Here is a 22,599-nt window from a genome sequence, read left to right as displayed (position 1 = left end):
TCAGGTCATGATCTCAGGGTCCTAGGATCAAGCCCCACATCGGGCTCTCTGCTAAGCGGAAGCCTGCTTCCCCACTTCTCTCTCTCTCTCTCTCTTCCTGCCTCTCTGCCAACTTGTGGTCTCTCTCTGTCAAATAAATAAAAGCTTAAAAAAAATCAGAGTATTTTCACTAAGGTTATGCCAGATTATTTTCATGAGCTCTGCCTCTTTTTAAAGCAGAAATTAAGAAGAAATGTGAATTTGTTAGAGAAGCTTGTTATGCAAGAGACATTGTCCTGTTTAGTGGTCAACCTATACCCAGGAAATGAGGGATACTCTCTGATGCTCAGGGGCAAAAATGGATCAGGTAAGAACCTTCGGAGAGCTGCACCCACAAAAATCCCTCTGCAAGGCGGGATGTGCTCTTTTGGTAGTAGTTTTTTAATCTGTTAAGTGGTCTGTCCCTCAGATCAGTGATGACTTGATAAAAGAAGGCATGAGCCCAAATTTTCCTTTTTACAATGTTTTGTTAAAAAGTATGTGTAATATGATTGCCTTCATGAATAAGAATTCTAATTGAGGTAGGTCTTTGAAGTTAAGTTATGTAAGACCTAACCTTTATATAATTGTCACAGTTTTCTTTTTTTTGCTATTTACATTTTAAGGTAGCGTAAGGTGTTCTATGTTTTTCTTCTGTATTTTGAGAATACTGAGTCTGAAACCTTTAAAATAAAGCAGACTCTCTGCCTTTTGAATAATTTTCTTATTTAGTAACATTTATTTCTATTTATATCCTGAAAATAGAGTTTTGAAATATAAGCACTATTAGATTTCACTAAAGAGACATCTGGAAATTTGATACAGTGATGATGATATGGGTTCTACAAGGAAATCATCCAGTTAAGGATTTTTTTTTTTCTTTTGTTGATAATTATAAAATGTTACAGAATTTTGTTCTGTATATAAGTGACCATTTTTCATATGAGGTACCAAGTTATCATGCTGATTTTCAGATTAGAGATAAGTAGTCTTCAAGGGACTTTCAGTTACCAGTGTGGGAATTTTCTCACATTCTGATTATTGTATTGCTGGCTATGGTTTGCATTGTGTCATTAGGCAGATTGTTTTTGCGGTGTGTTGGGAGTTTTCTCCTTTCTGGCCTAAAATTATATACAATTTACCAAGTCTTTTAGTAGTAAGTGATTTATAAGACTTAAATAAAGAAGGACTTTAGGAAAGCCTTTGGGATTTATTCTTTTTTTTTTTTGGAAACTCATTTAAATTATATACCTAAGTTTTGCAGTGAGCCTGAACATTTTTCAGAAACTTTATATTTTAATATTAAGATTCTGAGACCATTCGACTGCCTTACGAAGAAGGAGAATTGCTTGAATACTTGGATGCAGAAGAATTACCTCCTATTTTGGTTGATCTCCTAGAAAAATCTCAGGTACGAAATTTTTCTTTTTAAAATGTCATTAGAGAGGCTCCTGAGTGATTCATTTGGTTAAGTGTCTGCCTTCGGCTCAGGTCACAATCTCAGGATCCTGGGATGGAGCCCTGCACAGGGAGTCTGCTTCTCCCTATCCCTCTACTGCACCACCCCCTGCCCCTCCTCTCTCGTGTTCTAGCTCTCTGTCAAATAAATAAAATCTTATTAAAAAAATAAATTAAAAAATGTCATTAGATTTGTCAATTCTGTGGCATTTGTTATAAATGATATTTAATTGTGTTCTGGATGGTGCTGAGAACATGAAGTGAGACATTAGATACAGTTATATGGCAACACATTTTATTGTGGGATACTCACCCTTTAGGCTGTAATGAAATGTGTAGATTTAGTTGATCTTTCTAAAATTGCTCTAACATTTAGTTCGTTTGTTGGAAATCTCCCTATACCTACAATCAAGAGTATGGGAGAGGGATGCCTGGGTGGCTCAGTTGGTTAAGCAGCTGCCTTCAGCTCAGGTCATGATCCCAGTGTCCTGGGATCGAGTCCCACATCGGGCTCCTTGCTCAGCAGGGAGCCTGCTTCTCCCTCAGCCTCTGCCTGCCATTCTGTCTGCCTGTGCTCGCTCTCTCTCCCTCTCTCTCTGAAGAATAAATAAAAATCTTAAAAAAAAAAAAAAAACCTTTAAAAAAAATTAAAAAAAATAAAAAAAAAAGAGTATGGGAGAAACTATTTACTCCTTGGTTGCACTCCAGCAATACTATGTACTTAGGATAAAGAAGCTATCTAATTGGAATTTCTGTTTTCTCCTAGTCTTAGTTAACTAGCATCCACATCTCTTTTCACACTTTCTGCCTGCCTTTCTGTTAAAATGGATGAAGTATTCTGTTCTAAGAAATCTTCTCTACTGGTATTCTGGATACTGTTCCTTCTCAGGAATTTGCAGCTTTAACCCCTCTCTTATATCATCTGTTTTCCCCCTTTCTACTACATAAAGAGCACAAGTATGTTGTACTATATCTCAGCTTTTTCAAAAAAAAATCCTCCCTTGAACCCATGTCCTTCTCGAGGTACTGTTCTATAATTCTGCTTTTCTTGACAGCAAAGCTATTCACAAAATTGTATGTAATCATTTTGTCTTTTTTCTCACATCTCATTCTTTTCTCTGCCTATCTTTTTCAATATTTAACATCACCATTCTATAGAAGCAGCTTTGTCAAGGTCACCAGTGATCTCCAAGGCACTGAATCAACTGGTCACTTTCTGTTCTCATCTTTTTCTTTTTCTTTTTTTTTTTTTTTAAGATTTTATTTATTTGTCAGAGAGCGAGCACACAAGCAGGGGGAGCAGTAGTCAGAGGGAAAGGCAGACTCCCTACTGAGCAGGGAGCCCGGTGTAGGACTTGATCCCAGAACCCCTGAGATCATAACCTGAGCCGAAAGCAGCCACTTAACTGACTGAGGCACCCAGGCATCCCTTCTGTTCTCATCTTAATTGTTCTCAACAAAATTGGGTGCAAATGACTGCTTCCTCCTTGGCACGCTCTTCTTTTGGCTTCTGAAACATTGCATTCTGGTTTTCCTTTTCTCTCTATTCCTTCTGTCTTCTTAACTGTCATCTTTTTTCCCTTCATAAATGTGTGATGGTTTCAAGATTCAATCCTATGACTTCTATTCTTTAGTAACAGTCTGTTGCTCGATGATCTCAACCAGTGTCATGAGTTTTAAAATGACGTTTAATCCCTTGCTTATCTCTCCATGACTAGTCCATTAAGCTCCAAACTTACATTTACTAGGATATGTAATAGGTTCCTCAAACTTCACATGACGGGAACAGTACTTTTTTTTCTACCTCTCAGACCAGTTTTAGTTTTCGTAATCCGTGACCCTGCTTTCCCCTTTCACAATCAGTCCATCAGCAAATGTCACCTGTACTTTCAAAATATATGTGGTCATGACCTGCTATAGTTACCTTCCTGAACTTTCTGCTTTCATTCTAAAACCCCAGAAATCAGTTCTCCACAGACAGCTAAATTAAGCTTACAAAATCAAAAAAAAAAAAAAAAAAAAAAGGCGGGGGGGAAGTTCCCAGCTTAAAATTTTCAGTGTCCTCTCACTGTCCAAAACCCCTGCCTCCTTGGCTTCATCTCCTGATTCTCATCCCCCCTCACTACACTGCAGCCATTCATTGTGTTTTACATACTAAAACACACCAACCTTATTCCTATCTTAAGACATTTCATCTGTTCTTTCTTGTGTGTGGAATGATCTGTGCATATGTCTGGCCCTTTTGTGAGTCAGGCCTCACCTGAAAAGTCACTTCCTCAGAGAGGTTTTTATCTGAACACACAATCTAAATTCGCTTCTCCCTATTTTATCTCCTTTCTAGCATTCCTCACTACCTAAGATTGTCTTGTTTATTGCTGTACATGTTTTTTGCCTGTCTTCCCACACTAAGAGTAAATAATTGTCCCACCACTGCTGTATCTGTGAAGCTTCTTGGATAGTGCCTGGCATATAGTTCACATTGTCATGGCTCAATAAATACTTGCTGGAAAGAATGAGCATAGTAAGAACTCATAGCAAAGAAAGTCCCCAGTAAAAATTCTGAAAGGGTAAAAGTACCTATGTCAGGTTGTGATTAGCAAGACTTGAGTGATAAAGGTTCTTACTTTTGGACTAGAAAACAGTATGTTTAGCCAAAAATTATTATTTGAATTCATAGTTAGCTTTCTTCCTTTTATTAATAAAGACAGTCATATTTCTGGAAGTCTTCGCAGAGCACATAGTAGTTATTTCCAGAAACTGAAACTCTGGCAGAGATGATTGACAATTTAGAACATAGATGGACTTTAGAAAAATGATGAAGTTAGCAAAGTATAGCTGTGAGCCAGTGAGCATCAAGACAGCATCTCCAGTGATTTGTAACACTGAAGTATATAAATGTCAAAACTCAATCTATAATTAGAATTCAGTAAATGATTTTAAACTTCTTGAGTCATAATGATGAACATAAAATAATTGCTTAGAAAAGTTTATATAGTGGTAAATCCACCAGTAAGGAAGGCCACTTAAGATACTGTGAGTGACCGGAAGTATTGCATAAGCATGTAAAGAACCTGAAACATTGAATGTAAGCACACTTATGTAGAGTTTTTAAAAATGACATTTACTTAAATATTTTCACTCAAAACAGGTTAATATTTTTCATTGTGGATGTGTCATAGCAGAAATTCGTGACTACAGGCAGTCCAGTAATATGAAATCTCCTGGTTACCAAAGTAGGCATATTCTCTTACGGCCAACGATGCAGGTAAGGAATGTTTAAATATTTTAGGGGCTCCTGACTGGTTCAGTTGGTGGAGTGGGTATCTCTTGATCTCAAAATTAAAAGTTCAGGTTGGAAGTAGAGATTACTTAAAAATAAAATCTTAAAAAATAAAAGAATGTTGGGTTTTATTTAGAGTTTTATTCATGAAATATCTTCATATGTTAGCATGTCTTTATATTAATGGTTTTTTTTTTTTTGTTTTTATTTTTTGTAGACTTTGGTCTGTGATGTACATTCAATAACAAGCGATAATCATAAATGGACCCAGGTTAGTTTGTTTTTAAATCCGAAAGAGACAAAATAAAGGAACAATACTTAACATTAAGTTAAGCAAAAGATATTTTATTTGTAGTTTTATTAAAATGTAAATTTTGCAATTCCTTTATGAGCTTTAGAAATCAGGGGTCTCTTTATCCATGCAGTAATCACTCAAAGAACTAAGCAGTTCCATCCCATTTGCTTTAGGACCATGGTGAAACAGGGTCAGGCTGACCTGATCTGTCCAATGTGTGAAACTTCGTTTTTTAATTTCCTCTCAAATAGAAGAAAAATTATTTGTTTTTATACCATCGATACAAATAGATAACTGGTTTTCTATAATCTAGGATTCTAAAGCACATCTAGCCTGTCCTATTGCCATTCACCCCAGTTGTAGACTTGAACCTTGAGACTAGCCAGTTAACTCTCTGGTGCTGGCTCAATATGTATTTGGTGCCCACTTACAAGAGGGTGGTTGGACTTCTCTGCTACTGTAGAGAGGAACAGTAACTAAACTAAAGAAAATACTGATAATGAAAATTATCTGCAAGATGTAGTTATGAATAAGATGCCATCATCAGTAACTGTCAAATGTTGGGTTTCAGTTTGGGCTATAATCTTTTTGCCTGCAAGGTTAAAAGCTGTTGAAAGAATATTTAAAACCAAAAAAAAAAAAAAAACCTCATTGGTCGCCCTAAGAGGTTATTAGGGTGTCAGTTTCTTATTCTGAATGTTGATGAATAAAGGGAGAGATCGTAACATTTTATTCTGCTTTTTCTGTGTGAACTGTATGATAGATAGCCAAATAGTAAGTAGGGGAATATTCAGAAAAATTAGATCTTAAAAGTTCTCATGACAAGAAAAAAAATTTTTGTTGCTGTGGGTAACTGGACTTACTGTGATAGCCATTTTGCAGTGTGTACAAATATCAAATCACTTGTGTACCTTTAAATTAATATGTCAGTTATACCTCAGTAGAAAAGAGGAAGAAAAAAACAATTATCCTGGTACAAAGTAATTGTTGGTAGAGGATATTTCTTATAAGCAGATGTGTAGTTTCTATCTTTGAAAAATACCTGCATTTTTTGAAAATTGCCACCTGTATCTTTATACAGCAGTTTATTTTCTTAATTTTCTTTCATAAAATCATGGGACTTAGAGTTAACTTTTTCAGAGTATAACACATTCAGATGTTTCAATAATTGTTTCAGTTGTTTTCAGTAATTTATTTAAGAAGGTTCCTGTAAGAATCAGGAAGTATAGAAAGACATTTAGGCATTTAGACAGTTTAGAATTTGTAGAAGACAATTTAGCGTGTAGAAAACCATTTAACATTTCTGATATTAGTGAGAATTTGAATTCCTTTGGGTGAGGTGCATATAAATGGTGCTTTTGTAAGTAATGATTCCAAATAGCAGAAATTTTTAGTTGTAATTTCACGTATTACATATACTAATAGCATCTCAACTTAATTTCCTTTAAATTTTATACCATTTAATGTTATACCATTAAATTTTATACCATTAAATGTTGATGTAGGCTCCATAGCATTCCTGCCTGATGGGTAATCTTAACAGAATTGAAAGGTGCGCTTCCAACTATTTAGCACATATATAGGAATAATTCCAGCTAATAGGTACAAAAGAAATGATGGATTTTTTTGAAACATCAATTTTGGAAGTCTTTTTTTTTTAAAGATTTTATTTATTTATTTGACAGAGGTCACAAGTAGGCAGAGAGGCAGGCAGAGAGAGGGGAGGAAGCAGGCTCCCTGCTGAGCAGAGAGCCTGATGCGGGGCTCGATCCCAGGACCCTGGGATCATGACCTGAGCCGAAGGCAGAGGCTTTAACCCACTGAGCCACCCAGGCGCCCCACAATTTTGGAAGTCTTAATGAATTCATCTAGACAACTGTAATTCTTAGATATAAAAACCATTAGATCATACGTCCATAGGAATATTTATAATGCAGAGATCTGACTAACCCCACTGATGTAAAAATGGAACACTCCAACATAGTGTTCCTCCTGATGTGATGCAAGAGAAAGTACGCAGTATGCAATAGTACCAATAAAGAATTCTCATCTAAAAAAACAGAACCAGAATTAAATTAAGCTTCTAGATGTAACAGTTTACAAGAAATTCAGGACATAAACAAGATTATTAAACGACACAGTGAGGAAGCAACTAGTCATATCCAGTTAAAGTCCACAAGGAAGTAGTTGCTCAAATCCAACAAACCAATTAATTGCTTGAGAAAAGGGAAAAAAAAGTTGGGAGAAGAAGGTGATCACATAACAGAATTTAAAAAAAGGAGTTTGAAACAGATACAAACCAGATACCATAGGCCTTGTTTGAGTTCAAATTCAAACAAACCAACTAAAACTACACTCTTGAGATAATGGGAAATTTAAAGCCAGACTGGATGTTAGAACTCCTTATCAGTTAGCAATGCATGCTGTAATAGATTACTTTAAAATACTCTAGCAAAACAAAAACATAAGTTACAGAGGGAGATTTTATTGAATGAAATTAAGTATTGGTACATGGGGTCACTACGCTTCTGCTTTTATGTTTGAAAATGCCCATAATAAAAAGTTGAAGTATTGAAAGAAGCAGTGTTTGTTTGCAAAAAATCTTACTCAGCAATAGTATTGACTCATTTGACTTTAAAAAAATTTAATTGTTGCTATTAAAATATTTCAGTATTTCAAAAAAAAAATAAAGGAATGCAGTATTCCTTATGTAATATCAGTAAAAAACACCTGTGTATATTTTGGAATTGGGTATATAGAGCTTACACAGTATTTGTGTGATCATTTTTAGTCTTGTAATGAAGTTAAGCTGAGTATAGAATGGGACTGTTAATCTCTGTGTTATTGAAAGTGCTATGATCCAACATTTATTTGTAAGCTTTGTGGAAGCAGATGATTTTATCTGTTTTGTTCACTACTTAATCCTCAGCTCTTAGAACAGGGCCTAAGAACAGTGCTTGGCAAATATTTGTTGAATTAATGAATGGATTAATGAATAGGCACTCTTACATCTTGACCATTTGAACACTGTTAGATAACTGAATTTCCATTAATATTTTCATTATGCTGTCAAGTTTTTGACGTTTACAAAAAGGTTGGAACTTGAAATACTGTGTTTTATGTTAGTATGTAACAGTTCCAAGGAATATTTCTAGATTAAGATACGTGTGATTTGAAAAACTTAAATCGTTACGGACATGTGCTCTTATACATTTCAGGAAGATAAACTTCTGCTTGAGAGCCAACTGATCCTAGCTACAGCTGAACCACTGTGTCTTGATCCTTCTATAGCAGTAACCTGCACTGCAAACAGACTCCTTTATAACAAGCAAAAGATGAACACACGCCCAATGAAACGGTAATTGCCTTTGTAGATAGGTAAACCAAAAGATGTTCCTAGGCAAGTAGTTTTAAATTTTGCTATTTGTGGTATCTTTCCCTTCCAAAGTATAAAAGTGCTCTGACTTTTTAAAAACAGGATTTTAGGGGCGCCTGGGTGGCTCAGTGGGTTAAGGGTTAAGGCCTCTGCTTTCGGCTCAGGTCATGGTCTCAGGGTCCTGGGATGGAGCCCCGCATCATCGGGCTCTCTGCTCAGCAGGGAGCCTGCTTCCTCCTCTCTCTCTCTCTGCCTGCCTCTCTGCCTACTTGTGATCTGTCTGTCAAATAAATAAATAAAATCTTTAAAAAAAAATAAAATAAAATAAAAACAGGATTTTAGGGGCACCTGAGTGACTCAGCGGGTTAAGCCTCTGTCTTCGGCTCAGGTCATGATCCCAAGGTCCTGGGATCAAGCCCCACATCAGACTCTCTGCTCCGCAGGGAGCCTGCTTCCCCCTTCTCTCTCTGTCTGCCTCTTTGACTACTTGTGATCTCTTGTCAAATAAATAAATAATCTGGAAAAAAAAAGGATTTAAATGGCCTTATATTACTTTATTTGTGTATTATGGATTTTTAATACTGTGCTTTATATTGAAGTGGTGCATTCTCTGCATTTTGTGAAAGAAGAAACTTCCTAAAGTTTAGAGTCTGTTTACTAAAAAGAGTCTGAGAAGAGACAAGAATAAACAAAAAGAATAATCCTGATTAATTACTAATAACCAATAACCTGTTTGTTTTGTTAATACTGCTTTTAAAGAAACAATTTATAGTTTATTTTTGAAATCTAATAAAGTATCACAGTCTGACAAGTCAGTTTATAACCAGATGCCTTTTATAACATGGGAAGTCGTCTTTAAATGTTTTTGCTCTCTCTTTTGCTTCATATTAACTTGGACTACAGTTATAGTTGGTTCATCATTAAGTACTTTTGACATAATTGTTTTAATGGCCCACTTTGGATAATTGTCAAGTTTGGAGGAGTTCAAAAACCTATCCATTTTTCTAAATTCCTCAATTTACTATGTAAACAATATATGCTGAGGAAAAGGCACAGTTTCGGAAATAGTGAAGTAAGTTCATATAAGATCTGTCAGCAGCCCTATAAAATCTCTTTGTATCTCTCCACATCTCCATGCCCACTGCTAAATCATTGTTAAAGTCATCATCATCTTCATCTTGACTTCTTTTGTAAATTCCTGTTTGATCTTCCTGCTGCTGTGTTTGCTCCCTTTTGATCTATTTGCTACATAAGCAAACTGGAAAAATCTTTTAAAAATGTCAAAGGGACTATGCCACTACTTGCTTAAATTTCCCTAAGGCTTCCCCCTATTTTACATTAAATCTGAACACATTACCATTAATCTGTAAAGCTCCTTTCTTACTCTCTGACCTCATCTATTATGTGGACCCTTGTGCTCTAATCACACCTATTTTCTGTTTCTAAAAACAAATTTTAAGTTTTTAATTCTTAATTTTAAATTCTTCTCTGTGCTTCAAATATTCATTCCCTGATCTTTCTTTTCTTTTCTCTCTCTCTCTTTTTTTTTTTTTAAAGATTTTATTTATTTATTTGAGAGAGAGCATGAGGGGTAGGGGGCAAAGGGGGAGGAAAAAGCAGATTCCTCACCAAGTAGGAAGCCCAACTTGGGGCTTGATCCTACGACCCTGAGATCATGACCCAAGCCAAAAGCAGATGCCCAACCACTGGAGCACCCAGGCACCCTCCCTGATCTCATAGCCACTTCTTTCATGCCGTTCATTGCTCAGCTCACACAGCATTTCTTCAGAGTCCAGTCCTTCCTTCCTTTTACCTAATTCTGCCCTATCACTGACTCACCACAGTACCCTGTTTTGTTTTGTTTTGTTTTTTCTCCTACTAATCAGTGCTCTTTGAAATGATCTTACCTGTTTACTTGTGAATGCCTGTTTTCCCTTCTTGACTATCAGCTCCAAGTAATAGGAATTTTGTTTGTCTTGTTCATTTTTGTTTTTTCAGTCCATTGGACTTTGCTTGGCAAGCGGTGGTGTTCTACAGATATTTGTGATTGACATACATAATGTTTACTGACTGAATCAAGATTTATTCTGAGTTTCTTTTGTTTAGTTCACTCTCTTAATATTTCAGATGTTTCAAGAGGTATTCCAGGTCCTCTCTGAATCGGCAACAGGATCTTTCTCACTGTCCACCTCCTCCACAGCTAAAATTACTTGATTTCTTACAAAAAAGGAAGGAAAGAAAAGCAGGTCAACATTATGACCTCAAGATATCTAAAGCAGGAAATGTAAGTATGTGTTTTTTAAATGAAGCTTATTATTATGCCAAAAACTTGGCTCATTTTGAATTTTCAGCATATTAATACTGATTTTAATTTTCAGTGTGTAGATATGTGGAAGCGAAGTCCCTGTAACTTGGCCATACCTTCTGAAGTGGATGTAAGTCAGTTCATGAATTGCATGAACTTTTATTTTCGTACAAAGTTCCTAAATTTAACTAATAACAGCTTATATTCAGGGAAAACAAAGACTCACTTGTTTTAAAAACAGTTTTTTTTTTAAATCAATTGCTTATTTTTAAAATATTTTAAAACATTCTTTCACATTAACTTGTATAAAATTACAACACTTTAATACCTCTGTATATTGCTATAAAAGGTCTGTGTTTAGGAACAATAAAAGAATTTTGAAATGGAAAAAGATGGTACATTATTACATAATATGTATAGAATGTGTTCTTTTTTTCATAATATATCATTATAACTTCCTGGTAATTCTTTTCTGAAATTAGTTAAATGTAAAAATTCACAATAGTGGAGCAGTGGCCAGGATTAAGAACTTCAGATTTTGTTTTCTGCTCATCCATAATATTCATGAGATATAAACAATCAGAAACATAAAAGAGGGGACACCTGGGTGGCTCAGTGGGTTAAAGCCTCTGCCTTCAGCTCAGGGCATGATCCCAGGGTCCTGGGATTGAGCCCCTGCATCGCATCGGGCTCTCTGCTCAGCAGGGAGCCTGCATCCCCCCCCACCCCCTGCCTGCCTCTCTGCCTACTAGTGATCTCTGTCTGTCAAATAAATAAGTAAAAATCTTTTAAATAAATAAATAAAAGAGATACTTTGATGACTTGTCCCATATTTCTTTTACTTTCCTATTTCTCCTGTGTTCCTTTCTGTTTTTCACTCAAGTTTTTATAATTGGTTAGTTATTTTAACAGATGTTTGCTTTTCTTCTGCATCCTTGGATAGCTAGCACATGGGCTAGCACATGTACTAGGCTAGCACATGTACTATTCTTATTTCCTGAGATTAAAAGTTTCTGAAAAGCACAAAACCAAAGCCTTCAGAAGTACACTATATATATGACTTAAAAGGAGTATAAGCCACATTATTTTTTGATAACTTACATGTTTCCAGAGGAATGCAGCTTGAGAAGAGATGTTAGTGTAAATATCAAAGGGTGGGATTTAGCTTTGGATGGTGACTGGGTATCTAAAGCAGTGCTTCTCAAACTTTAATGTATATCCTAATTACTTTGGTTTGCAGAAGTTCTAATTCAGCAAGTCTGAGCTAGAACCTGAGATGCTATAATTTTTCCAGGTTCTCAGGTTGCATGGTTCTGGGGTCCATAGCCTACATTTGAGTAGCAAAATGCTGATATAAAGTTTCTCAGTCTGAGTAGATCAGAAGAATCTAGAATACCAGGTAAATGTAGATTTCACGTCCCACTTCAGACCTTCTAATTTAGTCAGCTCTCCAGGGAAAAGACATGGTAATCTGAATTTTTACCCAGTTCCCAGGTGAGCGTGATTTATCTTAAGGTCATGGTTACCAGGAAGATGAGAATACTTGATTCACACAGGCTGGTAAGAGATAATACAAAATATATAATCCATGTCTGATTAGAAAATGGAAAAAGTTCATAAAAATTTTGTCAACTTTAATATAACTTACCTAGTCTTTTTCCAATTTTCTCTACATTTACTTGGCATTCTAGATTCTTCTTCTGATCAACTCAGACTGAGAAACTTTGTATTAGTATTTTGCTTCTCAAATGTAGGCTGTGGACCCCAGTACCAGTTTTGTCCCACCTATCACAAGAGAACTTTTGTTCCACTGAAACCCAGCCATAGGGAGCGTCAGGGTGGCTCGGTTGGTGAAGCATCTGCCTTCAGCTCCAGTCATGATCCTGGGATTTTGGGATTGAGCTCCACAACAGGATCCCAGCTCTGTGGGGAGCCTGCTTCTCCCTCTTCTTCCTCTCTCTCTCTCAAATAAGCAAATAAATAAGTGGTTTAAAAACCCAGCCAAAGGAGAAGATTTTGGTCCTGATGATGTCTGTGACATTCAAACTTTCCCAAAGGACAAATGTAGTATCAACTTATGGGACAAAAAGAAGAGGCACTGTCAAAAAAAAAAAAACAGCTGTTTAAACAACAACAACAAAAACAGCTGTTTATTAACTTTTTTAATGACAAAAGGGATTCTAATTTTGTTTTTATTTTGTTTTTTTTTTTTTTAAGATTTTTTTTTTATTTATTTGACAGAGAGATTACAAGTAGGCAGAGAGGCAGGCAGAGAGAGAGAGGAGGAAGCAGGCTCCCTGCTGAGCAGAGAGCCCAATGCGGGACTTGATCCCAGGACCCCGAGATCATGACCTGAGCCAAAGGCAGCGGCTTAACCCACTGAGCCACCCAGGCGCCCCTAATTTTGTTTTTAAAGCCAATTGGTCAGATGATTGTATCAGGAGACTTTTATATTAAGCATAGTTGGTGATTTTAGCAATTCAATAATTTTTGTGCTTGAAGCTATATTGTATTGTTGAGTTACTTGGGCTTTTCTCTTTGGTCACAGTATTGATTCCATTACATCTGCTGTCTCTTGATTTGATTGCTTAGGTAGAGAAATATGCTAAAGTGGAAAAATCCATCAAATCTGATGACTCACAACCAACAGTCTGGCCAGCCCATGTAAGTCCATCCTTGCAGTCTTCTTTCTGATGAGACTGTTTCTGAATTTATTAAACATAAAGTGACTTTACTTTTAGGATTTTTTTTTTTAATTTAAAGGATATCCTGGGGGTTTAGTGAATTAAAAAACAGTTGTTTAGTTTTATTTTTCATAAAGTATGGTTTAGGGCATTCGTAATATGTAACTGAATTTTTACTTCTGTTTCAGTTGCATATTGGTGGTTCTGATTGGTTTTCTGTTTCTAATTAGTAAGTTATTCTAAAGATGATTTGAAATGTTATATATGTTTTCTCTAAGTGCAGTAATATTTCTTGTATGTGATAAATAGAAGTAGATCTGTCTTCAAAAGTTTTACCCCTTTAATATTTAGTATTTATATTCATATGTCCAGTATATCCAGTTTGGCCACAAATTGTGAAATATTGGGCCACATTTCACTTGGGCTTGGTTAACTACCTCATTGGACCCTCATTCTTATACTGCTATATAAAAGAGAATCCTGGGCTTTATTCTCTTTGATGGTTTTAAACAGGTCTGTAGTCAAAATGTAATGTGTCTTCTGTTGCCAGAAGCAAGTTAGTGTGTTGTTTGTTAACTTTGATTATTTACTGAAAAAGATATTTATCTGGATGTTCTTTTATAGGATGTAAAAGATGATTATGTATTTGAATGTGAAGCTGGTAATCAGTATCAGAAAACAAAGCTCACCATTTTGCAGTCACTTGGTGATCCACTATACTATGGTAAAATACAGCCATGTAAAGAAGATGAAGAAAATGACAGCCAGATGTCTCCATCCCAGTGAGTTCTGTTAAACACATGTAATTGAGAAAATTAGGCATCCGAATTTATCTAGCAGCTACTGATGAACCATTAGTAAATAAAAATTTCCCTTTTGGGATTCATTTGTTATTTAAGGACTCTAATTAGATTTGTCAGCAGACAAAAGTAAATTACAGTTACCATGTTGTCCAGGAGTTAAAATAATCTTTTTAAAAACCTAAGGTATAATTATTTTCATACCTATTTTGAAGGATATATCCTTCTTGTTATATTTATGTGTTGACACTTTTGACTTCAACCTGTGAGCAGGAACTTGAAGTGTTTCTGAGATAGCAAGTTTACTATAAATGAAACTGTTAAAGGTGCTTGGTATTACAGCACTGCATTTAAGAATAAAGACTCAGTGCATAATATAATTACTGGCTCTAAAAGAAAATACACATACACACATATTTGATCTTCTAAAACTTACAGACTATAAGTTACTACAAGGTAACAGTATTTAGTTTTGTTTTTATTGTTTGATTATTTGTTTTGTTCTTCAATCAAGTTGATGGTGTTTCAAAAAGAAGAAACTACAAAGAGGAGCTCAACAAAAAAAGCAGGAGCCAGGACTGTGTTAAATTTTTTATAAAGTCTTTCCTTAACACGATACTAAGTGAAGCAATAGTAGAAATGGATTTTTAAAGACCAGCCTCACCAATATCTAAGTAAAAGTCAATGGGAAGAAATAGTTTCAGTCAAAGAATCATTAGGTAATTTTTTTACATTAGGAGTTTCTATTGTTGAATACTACATAGATGAGATGTTTTGATTACCTGTGTCTTTAAAAATCTTCCCCTTAAGACATATGTTGGTTATTTTAAATTATGAACCTTTCTCAAACATAAGATAATATATGGGTTTTTTTTTCTCATTAAAAAAAAAAAAAAAAAAAACAGTTCAAAAGCCAACTGATAAGATCTAACAAGAGAATTGAATTTTTTGCCTTTACATCAGGGACTTGCTGCAAAAATGCTGCATGTTTTGTTACTTCCAGTCATTCTTCCATATTCATAAATTACTTGAGTTAATAACTTTGAAGTTAAAGTTTGAGCTGCATTAACCAAGTTTTTTCTTTTTTTACATTTTATATTTCAGCTCCTCCACAGATGATCATTCAAATTGGTAATTAAAAAATAAACAAATTCACTATTTTAATCTGTTAAGAAATCATATAAATGTCAAATTCTTTAAAAAGACTTGGTAAAGCCATTTTATTGAATTGGCAATAAACTACCTTCCTTGTCTAAAATATATTCTAAGATCTACTCTGTAGACATTATTAATGACTTCAAAAATCAAAGATTAAAGTGAGAGGAAGGCCAAAGGCCTTGCACACAGTAGTTCAGTGAGTTTTGCTGTAGGGCAGACACTTGTAAGGATGTATAGTACTTGGTAATTCTGAGCCCAGATTTTGTTTTGATACATAAGTTTTATGCCAAAATACATCTCCCTTAAATTAAATCAGCCAAATTATTCACAGGATATTTTATAATGCATGCAAAACTTGGTCACTGCTTCATAAGTTTAAATGTATTTTTAAAAGTTTTTTTTACAATATCTTTGTAGTTTGACTTATTTTATAAAACTGCAGTCACTAAAATATGGAAACCTTCAAAAGTAATCCCAGCACTCCTTAAGATAACTCTTAACATAATACTTTTCTCTCTTTTAAACATTTCAGGTTTATTATTGGATCAAAGACTGATGCTGAGAGGTAAAAATACTTGTGTCTTATCTTTAATCGGGATGAATATGTAAAACTTCACTTTTATAGGATAGAGAGTACTCCACTAAGAGTCACAACTTTGATTTTAGTTATACTTTAAATATTACTAGTGTTTTTTATAGAATTGAGAATATAACACAAGAATAATGGTTTAAAATACAGTGTATTTTAAATAAGAAAGCATACATACATCTATGGTAGCTAAGGAAGACAATCTCTAAGTAGTACTTTAATCAGAATGTAAGTGAAAGTCAGTGGGTAATTTCTTCGGCTGCTTCTTGGTTAAATAATCCCTGTAATTTCTGTATTAAAGGGAGGATACTTTATGTTTATCTTTAGATTGTTTATTAGCAAAATGTTTTGAGCATTAGTTTGTCATTGAAAAGATTAGAAGAATTGGCATGAACCTAAATTATTTAGTTTGAATTTTTGTGTTAATTTTGATGGAAATTCTTTTATTAACTGTTATTATTTATTTTCTATAAATTTATGTTTAGAACTGTTACCTAATCCTTACTCACTTACTCCTAATATTCTAGGGTAGTCAATCAGTACCAGGAATTGGTCCAGAATGAAGCCAAATGTCCAGTCAAAATGTCACACAGCTCCAGTGGCTCAGCCAGCTTGAGTCAGCTTTCTCCAGGAAAAGAAACAGAAGTGTGTTTGATTACTTTTTTTTGCCTAATTGTTTCTTAAGGAATCTAAGAAATGTTAAAGATTGTTTTTTTGAGGGATGGGGGTATTGTTTAATATTTAACTTTCTGTAATGGAAATTTTCAAGTTTCTCTCTACACAAAGGTAGAAAGTAAAGTATAATGAACACCTGTGTATACTAATCACCTGGCTTCAACAGTTTATTCTTTTCCCTGGAAAGATTTAAGAGTAGAAGCTTTGCCTTCAGTTTACCTTTTTGCTCTTTTCTGTCAAACTTTCTCCCCACCCTGTTACTTAGAAATCTTTCCTTCATGCTTTATATATACTATAATGTCATGAATCTTCTTAGGTGAAATTACATATTTTTTGAACATCTGTAACACCCAGCCTATCACACTAAGAGTACTTTTCAGAGTTTTAAAGTCCCATGTTCTCATCTAGATGCTATAGTGGTACTAATTTATGAGTTTTTAATTTGAGCTTAATTTTAATAAGCATGTTTAATGTCCCTGTTTCTTAGCAACCGGAGACTGTGTCAGTTCAGTCTTCAGTATTGGGAAAGGGAGTAAAACATCGACCTCCACCCATCAAACTTCCCTCAAGCTCAGGAAATAGTTCTTCAGGTACACTTTGGTTTCTGTCATTTGGAGTAAAATACATGGTACAGTCATAAGCTATTTTTAAAACTATACAAATATTATGGCTTACTTAATTCACAGAATTTGGAATTATAAGTGTAGGAAATAACTTTTTTATATTCTTCTAGGTAACTATTTTACACCACAGCAGGCTAGCAGCTTTCTTAAATCTCCAACTCCTCCACCTGCTTCCAAGCCGCCAAGTCTTTCTCGGAAGTCATCTGTGGATCTCAATCAAGTTAGCATGCTTTCTCCAGCTGCCCTGTCACCTGCCAGCTCATCACAAAGTGAGTTATAACTTAAATTCTTCATTAGCTTTTCATTAGCTTTTTGCATTAGTGTTTCTTAAAACAGCTATTTTCTTTTGACCAGTGAAATACTGAAATCTGAATGTACTATGTACCCAAAATGTATAACTTTTGAGAAGCTTCAGGGGAATCTCTTGTTAATTGTATGTATTATGTGTTTATTGTAATTGTATTTGTTTTTCTGTATCTATGTATGCACTGTGTGTATACCTTGTAGATTTACAACCTACACATCTCCTTAATAATCTTGTTAAATATGGCAATAAGATTCCAAAATATTTTTTATTCCAGTGTTCACTAGGGATCATGTTCCATTTTATGTAAACTATGTAGCTGATAAGAAAAAAAATGTCATATAAGAGTTGTTGCTGCAGTCCTATCTTTGTATATATGTAAGAAACCAACTAATTCCAAGGTGGTGATAAAATAAACTGAAAGCCGATCTTTCAAAAACACTCCTACACTCTTAAAAATTGTAACCAGTTACTAAAATGTGGTAATAATCATAAGGCATTATTCTGAAAATATTAAAATGTAATTTTTACTACTGAATATTTTTTTTAACATCAAGAAAACTTATGCAAGAACTCTAGCATTCATTTGGAAGAATTTCTTCAAATTAGAGTTTTCTGAGATATTTAGGTATCAATTTGCAAAAAAGCATTCCAGTTTTTTAGATTTTTTTATAGATAACTAAAGTGTGCTGAAAGTTTTAGTACACTGCACAGTGATAGGGTGGTCTTTGCCTTAGATATAAACATCTTCATCTTGATAGCTCAAAAGGTGTAATTTTTCTGCCTTCTTGTTTTGCACAAAGAAAAATTTATAAATTTCCTGGAAGTCTTATTCACACTTCTTATGTTGTGGGTATGGATTATGTTAATCTACTGCACACAGTTGTTACTTTAAGTAAGGGTTGAGTGACAGCTTCTGGACATTCACATTTCTTTCCTTTCTTTCTGCAGGACATGAAAGCTAAAAAAGAAAACACCTCAAGAGCTTTTGGTTTTATTTTTTTGTTTTTTGTTTTTGTTTTTTTTTTTAAAAAGTTGATAAACTGTGCATACTTCATTCACAACAGATTTTCTATACATTCTTACATTTAAACAGAAGTACACAGTTACTGTTAAAGATGCAGTATTATCTATCAAATATTTGCTTTATTATTGTGTTTTGTAAATTTGTTTGTCAGGATAAACTTGATGTGTTAGGAATTAAACATGTACATTTAGGTGCCAAATATGATTGTTAACCATATGTAATTTATTAACTATGTTCAGAGTTTATCTCAGACTGTTAGAGAAAATAAGCAATATTTTTAAATGAAGTTCTAAATTAGTGAAATCGTAAATAACGAAAATTAATTTGAATTCCTCTTAAACTTTTTAGGCCAAAGGTAGCATGTAGGAAATTAACTTTTAAATGGGTATTGTGGTAGTATACAAATGTATATTTTTACTGTTACTGTAATAGCATATCTGATGGAATTTTTAGGTGATATACTGCATCCTTAATTGTAATTGAGTGTAGCAACACTCATGTATCATGTGTAGAAATTAACACTTGCAGTTAACTGCTTAAAAAAAAACTGGAACAAATTGTCAGTGCTAAGTAAGATTCCATTAACCTTATTTTAAAAAGGACTGGCCATTTATAACAAACTAGCAATTTTTATTTTTCTCAATGAGCAGGATCTGGAACTCCTAAGCCATCTACTCCTACACCAACCCCTTCATCGACCCCACACCCTCCTGATGCTCAGAGCTCAACTCCTATTACCCCTTCAGCCACCCCTACTCCCCAAGATTCAGGCTTCACCCCTCAGCCCACTTTGTTAACTCAATTTGCTCAGCAGCAAAGGTCTCTGAGCCAGGCAATGCCTGTAACGACCATTCCTCTTTCCACCATGGTAACATCCATAACTACAGGAACCACGGCCACCCAGGTCATGGCAAACTCTGCTGGACTTAACTTCATCAATGTTGTGGGCTCTGTTTGGTAAGTTTGCATTGATGCCCTGATTTTGGTGGTTTTTTTTGTTTTGTTTTTTTGGGGGGGCGGTCTGTATGTGTGTGTTTTAAGATATTCTCAAATAAATTTTTACTTGTGAAATTAATGAATTGCATATTTCTGAAACTGAAAAATAGTTCAGATATGGATAGAAACTATCTCAAATATCTTTTAATTTATGTTTTAATTTTAGGTACTATATGTATTATATGCACTAACCTGATACTATTTCACATTGACAGCAGTATAGATTTTCTTATTTATCCTCAGTGTTACCATCTTTTAATCCCTTCATTAATGCTTTTACTCTTTTTCAAATTATATTTTAAACATTGATAAATATACAGTAATTAATTTTAGGTAATCTTACTGTCTAGCATAAAAATGAAACAGAGCCCCCAAAACTGATTTAAGACTGAAATACTTAATTATGTATGGTTAGTCCAGGGAATTAATATTTCTGTTTGTTTTTTAGTCCAGGGAATTAATATGTGACTGAAATTTTCTCTCGTAGTGCAAGTATTAATGCTTTGTCTTATTCTCCCACAGTGGAGCTCAGGCTTTGATGAGTGGTTCAAATCCTATGCTGGGCTGTAACACTGGTGCCATAACTCCTGCAGGAATAAACCTGAGTGGCCTTCTCCCCTCAGGCGGTCTGCTACCAAATGCATTGCCCAGTGCAATGCAGGCAGCTTCTCAAGCAGGTCAGAATATTGGAAATAATAATCTCTAAAAAATTAAAGTACATGCTAATATAAAAATGTCATTTTAAGCATATTATGTACATTTAACATTCTTATTTCTTAAAGCATTATGTCCTAGGTATTTCATTTAAAAAGCCCTTGAAGTTCTGGTACTTAAAAACCATTTAGCAATTTTATGAAGAAACTTGGTAAGTTTCTGCAACTTATATCTGCCTTCCAAAATAATAATTTTGATAGCCTTGCTGTCAGTGTAGTCCTCCAATTCCAGGTAAAAGAAATACATTTTGGAAACATAGGTTGTGTGAGAAAGGCAACATAGAATGGCAGTAAAAAGCCTGGGCTCTGGAACCGGATTGCCTAAGTTTGAATCGTAGTTGTACAACTACTGAATAATCACAGGAAAGTCACCTCACTTTCTTTGTTAATAAAATGAGGGAGAATAATGCTTTGCCTCATAGCTGTGAAGGTTGAATGAGTAAATACAGATCATGTACTTTAAACTGCCTGAGATGTAATAAGCATTCAAAAAAATTTACTGTCCTCATCATAAACAATAATAGTTTTAGTGCAATAGGAATTACTGTTACATGTACTGGAAAACAGTTCTAACAATGTGTGCTATTTTTTAATGCTGTTTAAAATAATGTTTTTTTAATATCTTGGAATAATCCAATTTCTTAGATTGCTGAGAAAAAAACATAGGGAAAAGCAAACTTGACAAAGTAAGAAATATTTATCAAAAAATTTCTGAGTTATAAGAAGTCAAACCCAAAGAGTATAATTTAAACAAGTAACATATTGCTGTGATCTCATTTTAATGTTCATAAATGTTAGTGGCAGAAACTCTCAAAATGGAATCATGTGTTGAATTTAGGATGCTTATATTTACTTCTACCAATTAGTTACATGTGGCTACAGATGGTCACTGTGGGGCCTAAAAGAAGTCACATAATATTTCTCCCTTGACCTCAGTTTCATTTGTTCTAAAATGGGAATAAAAATATCTAATTTCAGATGGCACTTAGGAGATGTTAGTGAAGTGATTTGAAAGTGCCTTTGATAAGCAATAAGCATTTGATAGATGACATTAATTTTTAAAAGAATTTTGGGGGTGCCTGGGTGGCTCAGTTGGTTAAGTGTCTGCCTTCTGCTCAGGCCATGATCTGAGGGTCCTGGGATCCTCCCTGCTCAGTGGGGAATCTGCCTCTCCCTCTCCCCCTCCCCCACCTTGTTCTCTCTCTCTGTCTCTCTGTCAAATAAAGTCTTTAAAAATAAATAAATGAGTAAAGGAAGTAATGTCATATCTTTTCATGAGAATTTTTCCTGATGGGGATATATCAATACTATAATATTTTAATGTGATTATGCTTCTTCAGTTTCTTATTATAAGGCTTTGATATGTAACCTGTGAATGTTCTGCCTTTTATCTTTTTATAATGCAATGACCTGCTGAGAGGACTAAATACATTTTAATTAGTGCTCAAATTGGTATATTTTGTTGGCAAAATATGCACATATTTTGAAACCATGGTCCGCAAACTACGTGAATGGTTATATGTTTAAAGGTTTCCTGCAGCTCCGGTCATGATCCCAGGGTCCTGGGATGGAGCCTTGCCTCGCATCGCATCATCGCATCGGGCTCTCTGCTCAACAGGGAGCCTGCTTCCCCCCCCCTCCCCTGCCTGCCTCTCTGCCTACTTGTGATCTCTCTCTGTCAAATAAATAAAATCTTTTAAAAAAATAAAATAATAAATTTGTTTAAAAAACAGTGGAGAGGAAGAACATGCCACAGAGGCCATGTGTGGCCCACAAGGCCAGTCCATGCTTTATGTGCTCTGTGTTGCATCACAGATTTGGGGGATTAAGTTCAGAAATAACAGCATTGTTTCCTAATCGGTTCTGACAAAATTCAGTGTTAACATTATTATTATTACTATTAGTACTTGAAAAAATAGCAAACAGCACATGGGTTCTCAGAGATGGGATTATTGTATATACTACTTAGCACTGAGAAATTTAAATAGATGTCCATACCTGAAATGCATTTGCGCAAGAGTGTCAGTTTTATTATATTCATGGTGTCTGCATACTTCCTGATTACTTTCTCTAGCCACAGTCAAAATAGCGGTAAAAGAGATAATCATTTCTGAAATAATATAATACAGGCTTTATTGCACTTCGAAGATAGTGCATGTTCTTCTACAAATTGAAGGTTTGTAGCAATCCTGCATCAAGCAAGGCTCTTGGTTGACATTTTTGCAGTAGCTTTTCCTCCTTTCATTATCTCTGTATCACATTTTGGTAATTCTTGAACTATTTCCGATTTTTTCATAT

At 34.7% G+C, this 22,599-nt stretch overlaps 1 protein-coding gene across 16 annotated transcripts in view; it reads left to right on the top strand.

Moving 5' to 3' along the window:
• The window catches only part of SUPT20H (SPT20 homolog, SAGA complex component), a 41,464-nt gene that overhangs the window by 9,778 nt on the left and 9,087 nt on the right, over window positions 1-22,599 (top strand). For 8 of the 16 annotated variants that reach the window (XM_045069745.1, XM_004770760.3, XM_004770762.3 and 5 more), the window contains 16 exons: window positions 217-346; window positions 1,326-1,429; window positions 4,625-4,741; window positions 4,974-5,027; window positions 8,270-8,409; window positions 10,555-10,711; window positions 10,806-10,862; window positions 13,325-13,396; window positions 14,041-14,198; window positions 15,321-15,347; window positions 15,907-15,939; window positions 16,491-16,608; window positions 17,126-17,228; window positions 17,372-17,530; window positions 19,243-19,549; window positions 20,111-20,265. In XM_045069745.1, the coding sequence (XP_044925680.1) occupies window positions 217-346; window positions 1,326-1,429; window positions 4,625-4,741; window positions 4,974-5,027; window positions 8,270-8,409; window positions 10,555-10,711; window positions 10,806-10,862; window positions 13,325-13,396; window positions 14,041-14,198; window positions 15,321-15,347; window positions 15,907-15,939; window positions 16,491-16,608; window positions 17,126-17,228; window positions 17,372-17,530; window positions 19,243-19,549; window positions 20,111-20,265 (1,891 nt within the window). The remainder of the gene's footprint in view (window positions 1-216; window positions 347-1,325; window positions 1,430-4,624; window positions 4,742-4,973; window positions 5,028-8,269; window positions 8,410-10,554; window positions 10,712-10,805; window positions 10,863-13,324; window positions 13,397-14,040; window positions 14,199-15,320; window positions 15,348-15,906; window positions 15,940-16,490; window positions 16,609-17,125; window positions 17,229-17,371; window positions 17,531-19,242; window positions 19,550-20,110; window positions 20,266-22,599) is intronic. The other 8 variants (XM_045069746.1, XM_004770763.3, XM_013044913.2 and 5 more) reach the window with 4 other exon arrangements.

Source organism: Mustela putorius, unplaced genomic scaffold (genome assembly GCF_011764305.1).
Source record: "Mustela putorius furo isolate JIRA1106 unplaced genomic scaffold, ASM1176430v1.1 tig00003942_pilon_pilon_pilon, whole genome shotgun sequence".
In the NCBI taxonomy this organism is placed as follows: domain Eukaryota; kingdom Metazoa; phylum Chordata; class Mammalia; order Carnivora; family Mustelidae; genus Mustela; species Mustela putorius.
The sequence above is the reverse complement of the archived record's forward strand: the minus strand, read 5'-3'. Positions and strand labels throughout refer to the sequence as shown.